Source organism: Microchirus variegatus, assembly GCF_963457635.1.
Source record: "Microchirus variegatus genome assembly, chromosome: 8".
In the NCBI taxonomy this organism is placed as follows: Eukaryota; Metazoa; Chordata; class Actinopteri; order Pleuronectiformes; family Soleidae; genus Microchirus; species Microchirus variegatus.
The window spans coordinates 28,758,867-28,781,376 of record NC_139809.1 but is presented as its reverse complement, the minus strand read 5'-3'; the positions used below and the strand labels follow the sequence as shown (position 1 = coordinate 28,781,376).

General features: G+C 41.8%; 1 protein-coding gene across 1 annotated transcript in view; it reads left to right on the top strand.

Annotated features, from left to right (window-relative positions):
• itpr2 (inositol 1,4,5-trisphosphate receptor, type 2) overlaps positions 1 to 22,510 on the top strand; it is a gene marked incomplete at its 5' end in the record, with an annotated part of 102,712 nt that overhangs the window by 70,334 nt on the left and 9,868 nt on the right. Inside the window, 18 exons of the mRNA XM_083893470.1 lie at positions 1,689 to 1,809; positions 2,303 to 2,490; positions 3,969 to 4,149; positions 4,893 to 5,146; positions 6,363 to 6,563; positions 6,653 to 6,763; positions 7,474 to 7,569; positions 7,663 to 7,782; positions 8,842 to 8,976; positions 9,069 to 9,261; positions 9,466 to 9,591; positions 11,723 to 11,898; positions 12,020 to 12,184; positions 12,291 to 12,474; positions 14,262 to 14,348; positions 17,296 to 17,417; positions 17,538 to 17,703; positions 18,324 to 18,484. Coding sequence (XP_083749596.1) covers positions 1,689 to 1,809; positions 2,303 to 2,490; positions 3,969 to 4,149; positions 4,893 to 5,146; positions 6,363 to 6,563; positions 6,653 to 6,763; positions 7,474 to 7,569; positions 7,663 to 7,782; positions 8,842 to 8,976; positions 9,069 to 9,261; positions 9,466 to 9,591; positions 11,723 to 11,898; positions 12,020 to 12,184; positions 12,291 to 12,474; positions 14,262 to 14,348; positions 17,296 to 17,417; positions 17,538 to 17,703; positions 18,324 to 18,484 — 2,787 coding nt within the window. The remainder of the gene's footprint in view (positions 1 to 1,688; positions 1,810 to 2,302; positions 2,491 to 3,968; positions 4,150 to 4,892; positions 5,147 to 6,362; positions 6,564 to 6,652; positions 6,764 to 7,473; positions 7,570 to 7,662; positions 7,783 to 8,841; positions 8,977 to 9,068; positions 9,262 to 9,465; positions 9,592 to 11,722; positions 11,899 to 12,019; positions 12,185 to 12,290; positions 12,475 to 14,261; positions 14,349 to 17,295; positions 17,418 to 17,537; positions 17,704 to 18,323; positions 18,485 to 22,510) is intronic.

The window sequence follows — 22,510 nt, the reverse complement described above, 5'->3', positions numbered from 1 at the left end:
GATTTATTTTTTGCTCCACCCTTATTTCATTCTGTTTATCCATCTCTTCACCGCTGCCACTCTGGTGATCAATAATAACAAGGCCGTGTTGAGTTGTCCGGTTTCCATAGAAACTGATGTTGACCACCTTGTCCTTACCTTCTTTATCGCTCCCCTTCTGTCCTTCATCCAATGCTCCTACTATTGGATGAAGTAAACATAGGTGGTGATGAGCACAATGCACCCATCCATCACTCTCTCGTGGTTTCACAGCCATCATAGGGAGATTCTTTCCTCACATTGTCTCATCTAATTTCCACTCCTCTGCATCAAATGTCACAAGAGATTCAAAATGCGTGTGAGATAGAAACTACAGTTTCCGCCAGTAAGACGTGTAGTAAAAGGAAACTTTTCCCTTTTCTTGGGACAATCTATCTCCTGATTGTAATTGTCAATTTTCAGTTTACTCATTATGCAATAATACAACTCCTGGTCTGGTTTACATCGGTTTAAGGGCGCTTTCACACCATCAGCAGTTGGTGCGCACCAAACGATCCATTCGAACCAAAAACTCTAGTTTCATTTCGTTTTTTGTTGGTGTGAAAGCATCAATCGCACTCAGGTCCGCACCAAATCAAGCAGACCGAGACCGCCAAAAAGAGGTGGTCTCGGTCCGCTTGACTCCGCACCAAATGTCAGACTCTGGTGAGAACGCGAACTCGGGTCCAAACCATATTCTGCAGTAAATGCCATGGACATAGCCTACCTTGTAGGTCTTTGGAGCAATCTTCGTCTCATAGTTAGCACGACCACATTCGTGAAAACAGCGCGTCTCCTCTGCCTGAAATGACGCACTATACGTCTTCGGCGACTCCAGTGCATCAGCAGATTGTTCTCCAGACGCAGTGGCAACTCATTCTCAAATTGGATATTTTGCCAAAAATGGCCAATACAGAGAATGTAATAAACGAAGATCAGAGCAAGTAGCAATGTGTGAACGTGTTGCTCGATAGTGAGTCAAATTTGGCGCTTTTCTACCGGAAGATATATACACATTGATGAAACATCAATCGGGCCAATTTTGGTTTGTTTGCTGGTGTGAAAGCGGACCACACTGGAGTCACATGTTACATAATAACAATTGTATTGCCTGGTGCGGATCAAATAATCAAACTAGTGGTGTGAAAGCGCCCTAAGTTGATGTATAATTGTGTTTTTCGAGACACATTCAAGAACACTCAATCTTAAAGAAAGAAAAAGAAAGAAGGAAAGTCTCACGAACTAAAACAAACCCAAATATGTCTGCTCTTTCTCTTTTCTTTTTTTTTCTTTTTCCCTGTCTAGGCTGTCAGCTGAAGGCATCTCATAAAAGCTCAGGATCTATTCATTGCAGAGTGCTGTTATTTTCATGCTCCTTAATGAGAGACTCTGACTGCTTTGTTGATAAGAGGGTTGTCATTTTACAAGTCATCGCTCTGATTAAGGAAGAAAAGCGTCACAGGATGATAGTGATCGAGATGAAATCTGCTCAGGCTGTGAGGAATGATCGGATGGATCTTAGTTGATCAGTCTGTCCCTCTGGATATTATCTTTGTATGTCACAAAATGCAACTTTGTCAGATCTGGTAAAATGGGAATTTCCTATTTTTGAGGATTGTATCCTCCCAGACTGTAATACAGATTTAACATTATGATTTCTGCCTCCGCAGGAAAACGAGTTGAGAAAGATTCTGCTCACACGATACTTTGGAAATCAAAAGCTTCTCTCCAAGCCAGAACATGGGAGTGGAAACATATCATCTGGCGGCTTCGTCAAGGCGTCATCCGGAGGTAAAAAAAAAAATTAAAAAAACAACCAAAAACCCAGTAGACAAACATGACACCGTTCTGCTTCTTAGGGGAAACGCACTTTCACTCAGACGGTCTCTGGCACACTGAAAGGGATACTTCACCGATTTGAATCTGGCTTTGTATTGCTAGAATAGCAGTAGTATTTTTTAGAAAATGCGCTTCCCTCCCTCAGTTTTTCACTGAGTTGTAAAAAATATCTGTTTTCCACTTTCAAAATTTGCCCTACTGTGATGCAAAACGCGTCATTTGACTCACAGTAGGGCACATTTGCATAAGGGAAAACAGATTTTTTTACAAGTCAGGGAAAAACTGAGGGAGGGAAGCACATTTTCTAAAAAATACTACTGCTATTCTAGCAATACAAAGCCACATTCAAATCGGTGAAGTATCCCTTTAAGGAATCACTTTAGCCATAATTAAGGAATCAAATAGTAATGTTAGTGTATATTGTGTCAATACTGAATCTCTACAGGAGGATCTCCCACGCTGGACAGTGACAAGCCAGGCAGCAGTATGGTGGAGATCCAGTGTCTCCTGGACAACGTGGGGACGTCAGAGCTGGTGATCGATCTCATCGTCAACACGAAGAACGATTGTGTGTTTGAGGAGAGTATCCTGCTGGGCATTGCGCTTCTGCAGGGTGGAAACACACAGATACAGGTGGGCATCGGCGAAAAGTCTTTATCTCTCCGCATTTACTGACTGCGTCCTGAACAAGAGGCCAAGCGATATGAGTTTGTCTGTGTCTGATGCCAATGCAGAGCTTTAGAAATCAGTGTAGCTGACGGTTGATTTATATATATATATATATCTTTTTTCCCCTCCATCTGATAAAACGTGAGAGTTTAGTAATAACAAATAATACACACAAATTAATAACAATAATACATAAGAATTTATTCAACAGCAGTTGTGTACCCAATCTGAATTTTTTGTCTGCTGTGCATTTCTTCTTCTTTCAGCTTTTCCGTTTCAGGGGTCCTCATGTCCTCCTTAACAACATCCATGAACCTTCTATGTCGTCTTCCTCTTTTCCTCCTGCCTGGCAGCTCCATCTTTAACATCCTTTGTCAAATATAATCACTATCCCTCCTCTCCAAATAATCTCAACCTTGCCTCTCTTACTTTTATCTCCAAACTGTTCTTGAATATGCTCATTTCTAATCCTGCATTTTCAACAAGAATCAATTAAATACATAGGACAGGTAATGAAAATAACCAAACTATTTTAGTGATGAAAAAATGTGTAAACTTGCATAAGTAAGTAATAATAAGCATATTAATTAATGATAATAAGTCCGTGCTGATTACGTGAAATTGGCTAAAATTGGCCCAATTTTCCAATCAACCCTGAACACTAGGGCTGTAACGATATGCGTATCGAAATCGAAATCGCAATACTCAGAGCCACTAACCTGTGTCGCGATGTGAGAAGGCAGAATCGCGTCGTTAGTGTTACCAAACTTATTTTTATTAGGGGTGGCAAATTATTGCTTTAATTGTGATTAATTAATTTCAGTCATCATTAACGCGTATGTATGTTTTTTAATCGTTAACCTCTTCTTTACCGATGTCCCCGCTACCGGGGGCAGCGCCAGACGCAGCGACAAAAGCGTCATAAAACCATGTCTAACTTTAACAAACACAGACATGCTGCATACCCACATAAAGGTCAGAAACTCAGCTACAAGCTCATATAAACCATTCTTATGTTCACCAAACACAGTTAAAACACCGACGGATCAAACCAGCAGGAGCGGAAATGTTGTCTTACCTTTGCTGTTTATCAAAACAAGTTATTTCCACTGGAACAAAACCACTTCTAATGAAGAACTACACTTCCCAGCATGCTTTGGGTACAAATCCCAGTCTGATTGATCATTTACTTTGTATTTTTCAACAGTATTGTTTTGTTACAGAAAAGAGATCTTTGGTTATTTATTTATTTATTTATTTATTTATGTTCAAATCTGTTCACAGTGTTCCAAAATATTGTTATTAAATGTTACATTAAGTTGCTATATAATTAAATGTTTTCGTGGAATGTATCGAATCGTGAGTTTGTGTATGGTTACAGCCCTACTACTGAAAACAGATACACTTTTAATAGTTACATCCCGCTTTGCTCTCCCGCCCAGAACTCCTTCTACACTCAGCTGTACAAGCAAAAGAAATCCGAGCGGTTCTTCAAGGTTTTCTTCGACCGCATGCATTTGGCGCAGCAAGAAATCCGAGCCACCGTGTCTGTCAACATGTTTGAGCTCAGCTGCAGAAAAAGGGACGACGACACTGACATCGGTAGCATCAGGTTCAAAAAAGGTACAGTCGACTTGTGATTCATCCGTCTCTTGTTTGTGCTGTAAGTGTGACCAGAAAAAGACACTGTTTTTCACCTCCTCTCGTCTGGAACATGCAGTCAACCACAGTGTGAAACAGAAGGTGAAAGTAAGTAAGGAAGGGTTTATTTAAAGTGAAGCAACTGGATAATAATGTCAACGGCACCTAGAGATGAGCACTGAAACATGACAAACACTGAGTCATAGAGGTCATGCTCAGACCACAGATGATGGTTTCCATAGAAATGGATCTGGCCTGGAGTGAGTGGAAAAAACCACAACCCCAGCTCAAATATACACTTGGAACATTTTACAGTACGTGTGGTCTTGCTCGGCTCAACCTTGACTTTAAACAATAGTGTCAAATAAATCCGAAATGATCTTTGTTACTGTGCCGACCTCTGTGAAGGCTGTTGTTCTCTGCTCCTGTAGTCACATGTTCGAGGCCATGTGACGGCCCACACCACGAGCATATCAAAAGACCTTTGTATCGAGATTGAATGGCTTCATGCTACAGTACGCCACTCGGTATCAATCCACTTCCCTGGGGGTCTCTGAATTTTATTTTTTCTAAACGTTCTCTTGGATGTTATAGTACAGGTGCATTTGCAATGTTTTTAGGTGAAATTCACCTCCATGCACTGAGACAATCTTCTGTAAATAACACTTCACTGTCCAATAGTTATTAAAGTGACTCCTGCTTCTTGTTTTTCCTCCCTGCTGCAGGGAAAGACTCGGGGCTTCTTATGAGGGAGGACATGCGAGGGCAGCTGAAGGAGGCCTCCTCACTCACCTCAAAGGCCTACTCTGCATTTAGAAAAGAGCTGGATCCCGACCTCGAGAGCCTCACCCAGCACACGGAGATAATCGGAGCTGAAGAAGCTCCAGAAGAAACACAGATGAGCCCGACCATCACAATTATGAAACCCATCCTTCGTTACCTACAGCTGCTCTGTGAGAATCACAATTCAGACCTGCAGGTACTGGCAACCTGTTGAGACCGAAAGGTCCAGTGTTGTAAGAATGAGTGACATGTAATAGTGAGGCTGCAGGTTGCAACAAACTCTGCTCACACTCTTCTGCACAGATGTGTGATGCACATGGCTGAAGTTTTCCTATGATTCGCTGTGGCGTCAGAATTATCTCCATCAGCATCAGTTGTCCTTACTTTAATATCTAATTAATTATTTATTACAACATAAAAAAAGTGTTTCCAAATCCAAAACCTGTATTTCTGAACACAAAACATTCTGCATTAAGAACATTCCAAAGCACAGTACTTCATATGCAATATTAGACGTCAAAGCTCACATATATGTGAGTTATGGAGGTCTACTTACATACATTAACTTCTTTTTATGGTCAAAAACCTCCTAGTTGCTATAAACGAGCCAATAGAAATCTCTCTTTTCTGACACTGTTCCTGAGCCGCGATATTTCAGACATAAATCTCACCCCCAGTAGACAGAGTGTGTTGTGATTGGCCAGCCAGCGTAGAGCCTTCCCAACTGTCTTGTGATTGGCCAGTACCCAGAAGTGACATATTCATCACACCCGCTCTCAGAAGCGCAGCTCCACCCTCTGGAACGGTGGATGCACTGCTACTCATTATCAAAACATTGCTTTAACAATGTTTAAAAATAACTTCTTCACGAGTCAGACCCAGAGTCAGTAGACACTGTCGCTCATGAAACACCTCCACAACGGACGTTATTCTTCTTCTGTGGTTCAGTGTACGCAACCGATGTGCCCGGAGCAGGACGATCTGCTGTTCCGGAGAAATGGTGTTTACGTAACCGGACCGGGTTTTTTCAGAGATCTGGCTGAGCCCGAGATAACAATAAAACACAGCGTTCTCAGCAGTGGCTGAACTGTTTGTTTAGAACCTTCAGGGCTTCATAAACAAGGTAATGACGCAGATACACACTAAAAAACAGCGTTAATTGGAACTTCCGGTCGAGGTCCACTTTAACTAAGTACCAGAAACAATGCTGTTCTTCTTGGTTTGCATAGAAAGCATCCTATCCTAATTTTAAAGTGATTATAAATTGAGACAAACATAATCATGGGTACGATATTCCATTTCTGCCAATACACTAAATGCTATGCACTGGACTTTCAATCCAATAATACTTTAACTCCAGCTCCTGTTGACTTGGACATCTGATTGATTGTTGTTTTCCGCTCTGAATCCAGAACTTTCTGCGGAACCAGAACAACAAGACTAACTACAACCTGGTGTGTGAGACGCTCCAGTTCTTGGACTGTATTTGTGGGAGCACCACCGGAGGCCTGGGGCTGCTGGGTCTTTACATTAACGAGAATAATGTTGATCTGGTTCGCCAAACCCTTGAGACCATTACAGAGTACTGCCAGGGACCCTGCCATGAAAACCAGGTGCGGAGAGAGCTATTTTAGAGTAGACTTTATGTACGACTGTCCAACACATGTTTTTGCTCATAGTTGTTTTTGTCTTTTTTTTACAGACCTGTATAGCCAAGCATGAGTCAAATGGCATTGACATTATCATTGCACTGATTGTGAACCCAATCAATCCCCTGGGTAAGCATCGTCTGGACCTGGTGCTAGAGCTCAAGGTAAGTTGGATGTACTTCTGGGGGTCCTGAAAGCCAAATGATGCAAAGCCATTAACATCCACTGCTGTACTGCTATAACAGTGTGCAGGTTTTGCTTTGGTTTAAAGTTGATATACGTTCTTGAATATTTATCATGGGCATTCGAGTAGAAGGTGTAGTCTCTTGTCCTGGGGTGCTGATAAACATTTTAATGTTATTTGGGGCAGTTATCAGGGGGATATAGCCTGTCCGTGCATCCATAATCACCATTCCTTTCAATTTACTTACTATTACTATTATCACCTTACTGTGACCAAAATGGTCAACGGTTGTCATGACAACGTCACCTGTGTCTTTTTCTAATTATAAAATATCTTCTCGCTGCATCTTTGATAATGCTCTCAGGAAAAAATGTTACTGTCTTTTGAGTAAAGCAACACCCCATTCTCTTTAAATAGGACCTATTATTGTGATAAAGACTGGTCATTAGATGACTAAAGTAGTTTTCTTACAGTGTTTAAGTGCGATATGGCATTATGTAATGAGTTAAAGGAGCCGTATTGGTCTTTATTTGCTTTCATGCCACGTTTGTAGACTATTATAACAGTTCTACTTCAGAGGATTTCACTATAAGAACACCCAGAGTTGTATTAGTCAGAAATGAATAAATGATTCCTATATTTCTTAAGTGTGGTCATGTCTGAGCTCATTGGTGGACCTTTTTGTCGTAGAACAATGCCTCTAAGCTCCTTTTGGCCATCATGGAGAGCCGCCATGACAGTGAGAATGCGGAGAAGATCCTTTTGAAGATGAGGCCCACTGAACTAGTAAGTGTGTGTGTGTAAGCATGCTTACAGCTTATATGAAGATAAAGTGTGTTCTGTGTAACACCTTTACAAATGTGACCTATTGTGCTTCAGGTGGATGTGATGAAGGAGGCCTATACACAGAGTCTGGAGAGTGAGGAGGACGAGGACAGTGTTGGAGACCAGATCACACCCAGAGACGTCGGACACAACATTTTCATACTGGCCCACCAGGTAGCAAACGTGCCTTCACTTGTATACATGTTTCTGACTGAGCCATTACAGCATTTCCCCTCTGTCTCCTCCTGTCTGGTGAGGATGTGGACTTGCCGCTGTTACCTTTCACTGGCAGGAATGTACAGTACGGTCATGGAGGTGAGTGGCACACCTGCATCTCAGGACCCTCGTGTTGATGCAGTTGTGCTCACTTACCTCCCATTTCCATGCACATGACTTAAAGGTGACATAGAGTGGTCCTATCTCACAAATATATATACTTACTTTAACCATTGTGTTGCTGTGTTCTTTTCCTCCCACTTGTTTTGTTTCTAGTGTGTTTGTGAAGTCGCATTTTACGCATGAGTGACGCAGGAGTGAAAAAAAACACTGCAGGGCAGATCAACCACTGGCAATGGCAGTGGTGTTTATCTCCTCTTTTAGCCGGCTCAAAAATCTCTGGTGAACGTGCTAATTTTAGTGTGACGGAGGCTTAAGTGTGTGTTTTCTTCGTTAAATGATGGAAGACTGCTCTTCTGTGAATAAACCACTCTGCCAGTTTGCCTAAATTAGCTCATAGGATGGTTCTGCGAGTCCTCGCTGAGGCACTTAGTCACTCCGCTCCTAAACAAAATGTGGTTTAGCAGAGTACCAATGGTAAAGAAATGCGGTTTTTGTGCTACTGAGAAAGTATAGTTTTGTTGTGAGTGTGTGTGCATCATGTGTCAGGAGTTTTCATTTCTGCTTTGTGTGTCAGACAGAGTATTTTCGTCCAAACACCCAGACTAGTTTCCTCATGGCAAGGAAAGTTATTTTTGACTGTTACACTGTTGATTCATTGTTAACCTGAGTATAACACACACACACAGAATAAACATTGTGATTATCAGGGGTTTAATGAAAATATCGATGCACTTAATATATCGCTCTATTTATTGACGTAGTGATTTCGTGTTGTATTTAAGCCTCCGACCACTAGTTGGCAGGCTTTTGTCAATTGTGACTGACATTTTTCATGATTAATTGTTGGCTGGCCATTAATAGGGAAATAAAGGTGTTTTCCTCCCTGGATCTTAGCTTGCCAGGCACAACAAGATGCTGCAGCAGAGCCTTAGGCCAAGTTCGGTGTTGGGACAAGGGCCAGGTGTGGACCCGGACAGTGAAAAAGATGATGCCCTTCATTACTACGCCAACCACACAGCTCAAATAGAGGTAAACTTCATTCCCCCATTTGTCCCGTCTACCTTTAAAACCAATCCAAGACACCCTGTCATGTCAATATCTATGAAATATCTATTCCTCAGATCGTGCGTCACGACCGCAGCATGGAGCAGATAGTTTTCCCAGTTCCTAACATCTGCAAGTACCTCACTGAGGAGTCTAAGGTGCGTGTGTTCACCACCACCGAAAGAGACGACCAGGGCAGCAAGGTTAACGACTTCTTCCAGCAGTTTGACAACCTCTACAACGAGATGAGGTGGCAGAAGAAGATCCGCAGTGAGTCTGTCTTTACTTTCTGTATCCATTCCACTCGGAAAAATAATGATGCTGGCAGCAGAAGCAAGGCTGCAGGATAGTGAGTCATGATTATCATCCGGTCAGAGTGTCTGGTTGTTGTTATTTCGAGAATAAATTGAAGGAGCTGCCGTGTATTGTGTGCGTGTTTGTTGAGTTTGCGTTTCCCTCTTTTGTTTTGTGCAGAAAATACGGCTCTGTTTTGGTTCTCGCGTCACATTTCTCTTTGGGGGAGCATCTCCTTCTACCTGGCCTGCTTGCTCAACATCGCTGTGGCTGTTTTCTACCCATTTGGTGATGATGGAGACGAAGGTAAGAAGTGATTTCTTTTTTGGACGCGCAACTGCAAATGATCGGGTTTAAAGGTGACATCTAATAGTGAGACCGCAGATTGCAACAGACTGGAGACTCCTTCACTCCCCAAATGACTGCAGGAACTACTGTGGCCTTTGCATACTGGAAAGAATGTGACCACTCTTTGACACTTCTCTCCACACTCCCACTCTCTACTGTTTCCTCCTCCTTTGTTGGTTTATGTATCAGGTTAATGTGGGTGGAGCCATTCTTCAAAATGCTAAATTCATGCTCTGGCTGGTTTGTCCTTTCAGGCTGCTGCAGAACATGGCGGCACAAAACCCCCCCTAAAAAACAAATATTGTTTTTATTTTGAAGCAATTATACACTTATACAAACATAGTTGTGGGTAGTATATTCAATTCCGGCCACTAAACCCTCCTGAATGTTACACACTGGACCTTTAAATCAATAGTAAGCATAGTTGCTTTTCAGTGAAATCTAATCCTCCAACAAAACTTCCCTTATATTTTGTATTTTTTTATATTCTATAGCAGTTGAAGTGCTGCTTCCTGCTTCAGTGGGAGACCATCTGATCAGTCACTAAAGCAGTTCAGCACACACATGCTTTTTTAAGCTGCAGAAAGCCCTGTAGGATATTAATATACTCACATTTGGGGATCTCTGCTCTCTGTCCTGTGCTCCTGTCATCAGAGTTCCCTGATGCACTTGGGAGAGGGAGGTGTGAGTGGAGGAGTGCTCCACATTTGTTGCACTCTGCAGTCTCACTGTAAGATGTCACTAATTATTACACACTGGATCACAAGACTTATGCTGCGTTCCAGAGCCCATCCAAACCAGTTGGACGTGGGACTTATCCGACCTCCATCTAGAAAAAGTGCACTGGAATACCTGTCAAAGTGGGACCTCCTACTCGCGAAGTCGGGGCCGATCGACCTACCCCGACTTCACCAAAATGACGTCGGAGAATAATGGCGGCGCCCATGGAGTCACACGAATACGCTATAAACTTTACTTTTCTGTGTATAGACTTGTTTTAAACACAGCAATTTTATAACAACTTGTTTTCCATGTTATGGCATGAAATTATGTCGTTGTTGTTATCTGTCAGCATGAAGATATGTAGGGCTAAGTATACTCACGACATTACATATCGATATGCAACGCTTTTACATATACGGCTCGCTTGTTTATGTAAGTAGACTGAATTGCTGACAGTCAAAACGCCTCTTCAAACATAAATCTAAAGCGCCGCGATCGTCCATGTTTTCTAACATTCGACTTCAATTGCTGGAACGCTTTGAAGTAGGAGCTAAATTCAAGTCCCACATCCCATTTGTTTGGATGGGCTCTGGAACACAGCATTATGCTGCAAATGAAGTCGAATGTTAGAAAACATGGACGATCGCGGCGCTTTAGATTTATATTACAACAACATTGTAATTTTGACTGTCAGTAATTCAGTCTCTACTTGCATAAACAAGCGAGCCGTATATGTAAAAGCGTTACATATAACGTCATGAGTATACTTTTACCGTAGCCCTACATAGCTTCATGCTAATGGATAACGACATTATTTCAAGAAAAGTAAAGTTTATAGCCTATTCGTGTGACTCCATGAGCACCGCCATTATTCTCCGATGTCATTTTGGTGAAGTCGGGGTAGGTCGATCAGCCCCGACTTCGCGAGTAGGAGGTCCCACTTCGACAGGTATTCCAGTGCACTTTTTCTAGTTGGAGGTCGGATAAGTCCCACGTCCAACTGGCTTGGACGGGCTCTGGAACGCAGCATAATTTGACAGCTGGAAAGGTTGTGTATTCCAGACAGACTCATTTGTCCAAAAACGTTTTGGTCTTGTCATGGAGGAATCGGATGGTTTAAGCAGCTTTAAAAATCTAAACAAGAGGAGCTTTGTTTTTGAGAAGGGCTTCAGTGGTTTACAGTGTGAGCCGGTGAACAGACGTGATGAAGGTGACTGTCCCTTCAGACCACAGTTTGACATTTTAATATGTTGCCTCTGACTGTGTGGTGCTGAGTTAAGGGCTTAACTCAGGTGAATAATTCATGAGAGAAACTCTAAAGCGTTTCGCAGCATTAATGAAGTTGATATTTTACTCTTCTGTCCAGGCACCTTGCCTCCGTTTTGGAACATCTTACTGTGGGTGGCACTGGGGGTGTTCACTGCATTCCTTCCAGTCTTACCCAAGCCGTGGGGCATCCTGTTCTTCCTGGTCTCCCTTGTTCTACGTGCCATCTACACAATGGGCCTGGGTCCTGCTCTGTTGTTACTGGGCACTGTCAATGTAAGTAATGGAAGATTTGACCCAGCATTGTGGAGATATATCCGTTCTTTCTTTCTTTGCGTATGCATCAACGTTCCACACATCTTTTTTTTATTTACATCACATTTCTTTCTTTTTTTAGCTGTTCAACAAGATCGTCTTTCTTGTGAGTTTTGTGGGAAACCAGGGAACGTTTACTCGGGGCTACAAAGCAGTTGTTATGGACATGCTTTTCATCTACCATTTGAGCTATGCCATCATCTGCGTCCTCGGCCTCTTTGTGCACGAGTTCTTCTACAGTTTTTTGGTAAGAAGAAATATGCTACGCATTTTACTAACATTACGTTTTTTACGAGACTGTACGACTGGTGGGAAATACAGTGAAACTCTGATTTGATGTTGATTACCAACAGCTCTTTGACCTGGTTATACGGGAGGAGACGCTGCTCAACGTGATAAAAAGTGTGACGAGGAATGGCCGCTCCATCATTCTGACGGCTCTCCTGGCCATATTTCTCGTCTACTTCTTCTCAATCATTGGCTTCCTGTTCCTGAAGGATGACTTCCGCATGCAGGTTGACCGCCTTCCCGCACCAGGTTTGGACTCACTGAGCTATTAGACTTATTATTCTGCTGTGCTGTAGTCAGTGAAGGGTTATTTTCCAGACTTTCTATCTTGAAAGTTGTAATAGATTTTACCTGATTTTACTATTGTGGTAATAATTTATTTTTCTTGGGGTTGGTTAACCATCATAATGGTCAAAGAACTTTATGCAAATAGCTCACATGGCACCAACTCAATGCATTTATGCCTGTGGACACGGTAGACAAGCTGCAAACCAAACATCAGCATGGGAAAGAAAGGTGGTTGAAGCAATTTTGAACATGGCATGGTTGTTGATGCCAGACAGTCTGAGTATTTTAGAACCTGCTCATTTACTTGGATTTCCATGCACAACCTTCTCTCTCTCGGGTTTTGACAGAAAATGGTCAGATAAGAATAAGAATATCCAGTGAGTGGTGGTATGAGTGGGTTTGCGATGTTAGAACGGCAACAGTGACTCAAATCATCACTCATCACAAATACCTCATATAGTGGCTTTTTAAAAATTATTTTATTTATTTATCCATCCATCTATTATCTACCGCTTTATCCTCCACCAGAGGGTCGCGGGGGGTGCTGTGTCCATCTCAGCTGACAGTGGGCGATAGGCGGGGTACACCCTGGACAGTTCGCCAGTCCATCACTGTCACACTGTCACACCTACGGTCAATTTAGAGTGACCAATTCACCTAAATCCCCATATCGCATGTTTTTGGACTGTGGGAGGAAGCCGGAGAGCCCGGAGAAAACCAACGCGCACACACAGGGAGAACATTCAAACTCCTTGCAGAAAGGCCCAAGTCCAAACGGGGCTCGAACCCAGGAACCCGGGTCTTCTTGCTGCAAAGGCAAGAGTGCTAACCACTACGCCAACCGTGGGCCCTATTTATTCATATTTATACATACATACATATATATATATATATAGTGCTTTTAAAAATAATAATAATAGTAATAATAATAATAACAAAGAAGTCTATGTTTGTTGACCTGATCTACTGCGGCTGAAAAAAAACCAGTATATGTATATATTTATTTCTGTGTGTGTGTGCGTACTCAGACACACACAGACACAGAGAAAACCCTGTGCAGTGTGGTGTTGTGCTAATGAGCTCCGGCCGGTCAGGAGGACAACCTGCCAGCACATGTGCACCTGTTGCATAAGCTGGTGACCGCGTCATCCTGTGTTTTGCTGAACAGAGAACAGCAGACACAGCTGAGCAGTAGTGGCTTATGTAACCAGCTTGGCTCAAACCTGTCTGTTAGCCGAGACACAGCTGGATCTCTTTGATGCTGAGGTGCACACGATGTCCACACGTTGCCACCTCAGGCCTGTGCACCCCCCCCCCCCCTCAGCCCAACACTATCCTCTGCTCTTCAGCCTCTTCCTCTGCCAGTTAATTCCCTACCCTCTGTGTTTCCAGCCCATCAGGGATAAAGCGCCTTTTGGTGACGCTGTGAACAGTTGTCATTCTGCTGATCTGCCTGAGCTGATCACTCAAGTGCAGCTCCTCCACTGTTGTTGCTGGTGTGCAAATGATTTGCTCAGGGTTTTTCAGCAACACTTCGCCGCCCACTCAGCAGCTGCTGCCTCCGTTTACATAATGTCTGTCTTCGTATATATCCTTCTTACTGATTTCACTGTTGCTGATGATCTTTAATCAGAAAGGTGTTTTCATGCTGGAGCATAATTTAATCAACTCTTGTTTCATGGGTACATTCTCAATCAATACTCATTTTTATCTTTTTTTTTTCCCCTTCGCTCTTTTTTAATTTGCAGGAAAACAAGATTTACTGAGAAACAGTGGAGTTACTGACACATGTATGAAAGATGGCTGCCCTGATTTAACACCCAAACCTGTTCCTGGTAGGTTTTAAAAAATGAATCATTCAAATCATTTAAAAACATATATATTAATACAGCATGTATTAAGCATGAGCATGAATATTTTGAAACAAAAGCAAGTGTCAAACATCTCAGCTTCTATAACATTGATGAATGGAAGAGGAACATTGTTTTTATAGGTAACAAAGAGTTGCTGTCACGAGTAAATCAGATCAAATGTGGCTATAGGAAGAATATTCTTAAAATATTATTAAAATCGGTGACATTATTTAACAATCAACAACCTGTGATTGTATGATTTTTAAATACCTGGGTTTTTATTTATGTGGCTAGTCGGTTCCTTAAAACTTTACTCACACACTGAGACACATGCACTGTCACACACACGCACAGAGAGGCATGCACACAAAGAAACTTGATGAGGCACACTGGGTGACTCACTCCTGCTTGTCCTCTTGAGTCTCTGTGGATCACCTGCACTCAGGGCCCACACACGTGATCTCATCCACATCCTTCACTTCTTCTTCTTCCTCCTCCTGAGCTGTCAGGCTGTGCGTGGCATTTCGTGTTGATGGCCGCGTATATGAACTTCTCATGTCACATTTCAGTCATAAATAAAGCATTTCATCTGCCATTTTAACACTTAATTTTCACTGCGTTATTCTTACAACTGCAGGGACCAAATGGTGGTAAAGATATCTATATATCCTCAGTCACACCTGATGTTTTCAGCTGGTCCTATTCAGATCTGTGAATAAGGACAGACATTTGTAAACATAATCACCATTTACTTAAAAACTGTCAAGTTCTGTAAACTTAAAGGGACACTGTGTAGTATTTATGGGTTTATATGACCCAAAATCCACTTTTTTATACATATTATTTGCTCCTGCATTGTCAAGTCGCTGTATAATAGTTTTTGTTTCATTTTCGTAGTGTTTCAAAAAGTCATGTAAAATAACATGGTCGCGGGCCGCTACTGCATTGCCACTGTTAGCAGCGAGACGCCATGTTTCTACGGGAGCCTGTAAGGACAAACACGAGAGAACAAATCAAGCGTCGCTTTACTTGTAGCGGAAGTCCCGCCTCCACTCTCCACCCGCGGTAGCTCGCCCTCTCCCTCGCCGGCTTCTGACAGCTCTACCACGGCCTACAAGAGCTGTCCCTCGTCCTCGCCCTCTCCCCCTTGTTGTCTGTATAAATACTAGAACCTCATTTGCTGACACGGAGAAAGACGACGAGGACGACATTTGACCGGCTGAGGATACCGTATCGCTCGGGGAAGGGAGGGGGTGAGCAGAGGAGCAGTTTGTTGTTGTTGTAAATTTCAGCCTCTCCTCTAGATGTCACTATAAACTACTTACTTCACCTTTAAACATGCAATTCAATCCAAACAAAAACAACTTTCTTATGCAGTCCAATATTATATATAACAAATCATTATACACGGTCAAAAAACGTGTGCTTCTCCTCCTATATCATTTAGTCTTCCCGCTAAGTTGTGGGAGGTCACAAACACAAAACAATGACAAAAATTGCTCAGTATAGCTGAGTTTAAATCTCATGTCACCCAGGGGCATGCCACGCTGCACACAGGAGAAAGAGGCAACATTAAAGCTATACTTACCTTTCTTGCATTTTTACACTTTTCTTTTGTAATCTTAAATTGCTCCTAATAAGCGTATGACGCTCTAAAACGTAAGATAAACCCAGCAGGTTTTGAAACTCATCATTATTTAATTCTCATTTTATCATGATAAAAGTATGACCAATTAAAATATTTGGACTAAATAAAATAATGGTCTTCTGTTGCGCGTCTCGCCGATCGCCGTCACAATTTGCGTGTCTCGCACATCTCTGACAGAGCAGCGTTACCAACATGGCGACTTTGTCGATTAAGGCCACATTATACTTCTACTGCTGCGTAACCACAGCGACCCCTCGAGCCTTCATAGTTCTCCATCGTGGTGACGGATACGCACTGCAATTTCCCGCCCGATCAGTAGGGGTCGCTAACCAGGTTGTTGTGCTTTTGGCTACAGTGAGCAATGGCGTCCAAGAGAGAAAGACTGTTGTTGTTGTTGCAGCTGAATAACATTGAAACGGTGGCCGTTTTTACTAAGTGCTGTGAGACATGCAAGAAAGGTAAGTAACAGTGTTTCTGTTCATGAAGAAAGAAACGGGCAGAATAATAACATAAAAAAACACGCCAAAGTTTACGCACCGCAGCTTTAATTTAATTCAACTTGTTTAATATGAGTCAAAATACAGTGTGATAATAGGGATAATTCAATCAGATGTTGTCGTCATGAAAGTGATATTGATCAATTTTCACCCTGAGTCATCAGAGAACACGCTCAAATCACGAAATGCTGCTGTTCATTCATTCGTGTGACTTCAGTCTTGTGTGCATATCAGATTATTGCCTCTTCTAAGCAGTTTTTCCAACTATGTCTTGTTTGTTACTAGAGATTTCCCCCAGGAAATGTAATCATAATTCATCCTTTAGTTTTTGAGTAATACTGTTCAAAAACAGCGGTCCAACAGCATCGCCTCTAATTCTATTAATAATAATAATGATAATAATATATTTTAAAAAATGTTTGTTAATGGAGCATGGATCCAGGAAGTCCTCATTAAATTATTTGCATCTGTTGATTCAGTAAAATTCTTTAAAATCGCTTCATATCAGGCATTTTTGGACCTTTGTGCCAGTTTCTTTACACGAATCCACAGAATGATAACGATAATAATAATTCTGGTCTGGTGGAAGAAAATATTTGTCCTTGGCAGTGGCATGCGCTCCACTGAGTGCTATTCAAGTTGTATATTGATAGGCTGAAGGGTGTCCTTCTACTGTAATACAGTTTTAGATAATGAGCTTTTCTCTTTTTATTTGAATAACGTCTATTTTTTCTTTATTTCTTCGCCTGCCTCTCACGTGTTCTCTGTGTTTGTGTTGTTGTAGATGAAGATGACGGGATAGAGCGAGTGTGCGACACCCTGCTCATGTGTATAATCACAGTGTTGAACCAGGGCCTGCGTAATGGAGGAGGTGTAGGAGACATTCTGAGGAGACCATCCAAAGAGGTAACGGAACTTCAAGATGAACAAATTCATTTTGTTTGTTCACTTTTTCTTCTTTCATACATGACAATCCAGCTTCATAAATCTATTATCTGCTTTTCGCCTGTGACTGGCTTCATATAGGAGCCTCTGTTTGCCGCCCGAGTGGTTTACGACCTTCTGTTCTTCTTCGTGGTCATCATCATTGTCCTTAACCTCATCTTTGGTGTCATCATCGATACCTTTGCTGACTTGAGGAGTGAGAAACAGAGGAAGGAGGAGATCCTGAAAACCACGTGTTTCATCTGTGGTGAGTGCAGCCCAGTCCCGTATTTAACAGTCTTATATCTTAAAACTGTAGTATGTCACTTTTAAATATAGCTAAACTTAGTTCACACAATGCTTATTAAGCCTATCATCTCCACAGCTCTGTGTTTCTCACTATAGCTGTGTTTTAGACCTTGTGTCACCCAGTGACATTTACACTTTGCACACAGGAAGTGGATGCAACAGCAACATTGAGCTAAAGTAAAGTGAGACAACTGCAAACAGGTTGGAGTATGACTGAAAACACAGGAAAGCGCCCGTGAAAAGTTTCAGAAGTTAATTCTACTGATTCATAAACACATTAAAAAACATGATCATTCAGCCAGTTTGACAGCATAAATGCTCCATAATCAGGTCTGATAGTATTGCTTTACAGCCTGTTTTCACATGAAGGACAGGGCATAGATATAATAACGTCAACAAAAATCAATAAAGCAATCTTTATTTATATATCACTTTTCATGCTTGTAAAATGTGTGTGTTTTTTTCAGTAAATCTCATTGAAATATAAATAAATGTACCTTGTCTTGACTTATATATATATACATATGTACAGTATAATGATTGTGAATGACACATCAGTGTATGTAAATGTTTTTTCAGGCTTGGAAAGGGACAAATTTGACAACAAGACGGTCTCTTTCGAAGAGCACATCAAGTCTGAGCACAACATGTGGCACTACCTTTACTTCCTGGTCCTGGTGAGAGTGAAGGATCCGACCGAGTACACCGGCCCTGAGAGCTACGTGGCTCAGATGATCGCGGTCAGTCGATCAAACACACACACACACACACAAGCCCACACTGCAGTGTTAATGCTATTTCAGTGCATTTAAAGCTGGAGTAAGCAAGATATGTTTGGCATTAACTCACACAGCCTTTAAATCCCTGCTGGGACATAGGCCACAAACAAAGCTCCCCCATTTTTGGTGTTACTGGAGCAATAATTCCTTAATAATGTGAATGAAGTGAGAGAGAAGTCTTTGTGTCTCTGTTTCCAGCCTCACAAAGTCCTTCTTCCCTGATGTATCACAACAAATATATATAACAATGGAACGTACAACATACATGATGATGTACAGTCCATAAAAACAAACAAAAATCCCCAATCAGACACTGACAGAGACGGAGCCTCGACACAAATGCAATTCAAATTGACACATCACATGAAAACACAATAAATTATATAAACAAGGAAATTACAGCAAAAGAGACGAGGCATGAAAAAGTTACGCACCTCTTCCTTGGCGTATCACAGCAGAACGGGAAGAGGTAACATGGGAGACACACACTTATGCACAGAGACGTCCATCAAAAGTCTGTCAGGTACGACAATGGATGGCAAAAATACACAATATCATATACTGGAATAATACACATTAAGATGTATTACAAAATAATAATACAAAACGTAGGAGTTAAAAGTGCATTGATTTGCCCACAAGAACATGAACACACCTCACAGCTGCTTCCATATTCAACATATGGGCAAATAAACACGTTAATTTCTTATCCTAATTCATATTTTGCTGCCTGAGTCATATCACTCAGGCATAGAGACGTCTCAGTGCTGGAGTGTTAAAGTTGTGCAGCTGTCCTCAGTGAACAGAATTCCACAGTGTGCTCGAGAGGCTTGTGCCTCCACAGCAGACGAGTGATCGACTGAGCCTCTGGGCCTGTGCCAGGCATCCCAATTTATTCTGCTTCCTCCTCACTGCGGGAGAGAGAAACAGAGAGAGAGAGAGAGAGAGATGGCTCTCTGTGACTAGGTTGTCTTCACTATGCTGAGTTTCACAATGCTGCTAACCTGCTGGGCCACTCTGTGGCTAAATAGTAATTAAACCATGTCCAGGTCCGTTATCATCAATGCAGGAACTTGCTGCAGTGACACAAGGACAAGAAGTTGAAGGATGTAAGGGCAACTTGTGGTGTTGCCGTCAGGTTAATGGATTCCTATGAAGCCTCGGGAACCCAGTGGCACATTTTGTGATTAGCATTCAGTTGTCACGGGCATAAGAATGGTCACATTAGAGCAGGGGTTCTCAAAGTTTTGATACCTGAGGGCCAATTTAGGAACCCAACATTGGACTGAGGGCCGCCAAAGGAAAAAAAAACAGAAAGAAATCCAATTTGTAATACATTTAATGTTTAGCGTTAAGTAATGTAAGCGTTAATATAATGTAATTGAAGCATTAATATAATGACGCTTTATAATTTACTGGGTAATTACCCAGTATTTTGGCCATTGTTCTTACCTTCTAATTACATGTTAATACCAAGTAACACATTTCTGTTACCATATATTTACTGGGTAAATAGCTAGTAATTGGGGGCTGTAGCTACCTGCTTATTACCAGCTTATAACACAATAATACACTAAAATTCTCCATATAGAAACCAGGTAAATACCCAGTATTTTTGTTTACATTGGTTTTATTATTATTGGTCTGTATCCAGTAATGTCCAATAAACATTTAACAAGCTTAGTAGCTCCTGGATTTAAACTATCAACTGTAATTCATTGCGGGCCACCAGAAATGTTTCTGTGGGCCGCCATTGACCCCCGGGCCGCACTTTGAGAACCAGTGCATTAGAGTGAGACATTTGCATGACAAACTCTATTAATATGCGTCAGCAGGTCTTACTTCAGGTCACTCCTCTGAAGCCAGGTCGTCGTGCTGTTGAGTGATGAGGTAATGAGTCAGAAGTTCATAGATAACCTAATTCTCACTTTGCTGTGGAATGGACGATTAAAACAACACACTTTAAATCAATGTATCTTCATGAAGCATCTATGTGTTGCATAAAAATGATTTCTTTGAACTCGTAAAAACGCTTTAGAGTGATAAAAATGTTCTATAGCGACTCGTAAAAAGGTTGAAAGCGTGACCATTCAGGTACACGGGGGGCTGAGTCCTCTGAAGTTGTTCAGGTGTGTCCGAATGGTCACGTGATATGCGATTGTTTTTGTTGTGTTACTATGGAAGCAGGTTATATCTGGTGCAGAGCTAAAATGCTCATTTGGATGCACTATGCTTTTCAATAAGAACATAGTGGCATGGATGTAGCCTTTGTGCGTATGTAGAATATATACGTTTAAAGCACATACAAAAACACACACTCTTCCACTCACGTTTCAGTTGAGTACTTTTTAAAAGTCACAGAGTTCATGTTTTGTGTGTGCAAGTGAGTTGTTGTGTGTGTGTGTGTCTGTGCCTGCACACAAGAGAGACAGAGACAGGAGAGCACGTGCCAGGCAGCCAGGGCTGAGCTATTAGCAGGCCACTTGAGATGGCTTATGTAACGGCATTGTGGCTGCTGCAGTACCTGCTGGGCCTGTAGTCGCTGTCATCATTTTACACACAAACACCCCACACACTGATACACAAACACACACACACACACCACAGCTCCTGAGGAACAGGCACTCAGTGTAACACAATCCTAGTTTTTTTTCTTCCTGGCACCACATCACTGTCCTACCCAAACAGATGCACTCATTATTGAGTTGGTGTGTGTGTGTGTGTGTGTGTGTGTGTGTCTTGCTGGTGTATGTGTGTACACATGTTTTTGTTACCTTTTTTAGGGACCTCTTCTGCTATAAACAGTATCCCCACGAGGTCTTACTGGTTATCAAGCCTGGTCATAATGAGGCAAAAACCTCACGTCTGAGCAGTGTCGTGTCAAAAGTCTCAGATTTTGAGATTCTAAAACTCTGGGATAATGGGGATGGCAGGCGTATCTCCAGCGGAACTTATGCATTTTTACACAAATGTAATAGTGTGGATGAAGCACCTAAATTGTGGCACATGTCAGTGCACTGGAAAATGATGGAGATCAGGCTCGGCACTGGTGGTAACAAACACATACATGAGCGTGAGGACCACAAAACCAAAACCTTATCCTTAACCCAGAGCTGTGTTTTAGTCTGGACGGGCAGAAACTGTGACCTTTTTTTTTTTTTTTTAAACCTATGAGGTGGTTACCTTACCTTTCATTTTATCGTTCTTTTCTGCCACAACTACTTAACTACGCAAAACAACTACAGAGGAGAGAATCCTGTTTACATGTTTGCACTGGCACATGCTTGCCCAGTTTATCTGAATGGTCACATGGTATGTTTTCAGGAGTGTTATTATTGACCCAGGTTGCTTCAGATATAGAACTGGCACACACTCATCAGGATGCAGATACACGATATGGACACACCTGTTAATTATTGAATTGGGGCTGTTTTTCAGGCTTTTGGCGCAATGCTATAGTTCCAAATTTGTGGAAACAGTTTGAGGAAGGCCCTTTTCTATTCCAACGTGAAGGACTATATAAAGACATGGTTTGACTTTTGGTGTGGAAGAAATTGACTGGCCCTCGCAGAGCTCTGATTTCAACTCGAGCACCTTTGGGATGAACTGGAACAGAGACTGGAAGCCATGCCTTCTCATCCAATATCAGTGCCTGACCTCATAAATGCTCTACAGAATGAATGTTCACAAATTCCCATAGAAAAAGGAGTCTTCCAAAAAGAAGGGCATTACAGGCCCTGTTGGTGAAAGGTCAGGCGTCTCAATACACAATACTGTATATCTAGTGTATTTGTTTTACATTATATATTCTTCTATATTTAAATTATATTCTATTATATTCTATAATCTAAAATAGTTATATGGATGTAGACTTCCAGGCTCAGGATAAGTGGTGGTTATGATTTAACATCAAGTGAACTATTTAATCAGAACTGTGTCGCGCTGCGGTCTGTACTGCAGGTAAAAAGATGGGTTTTTATTGTATGC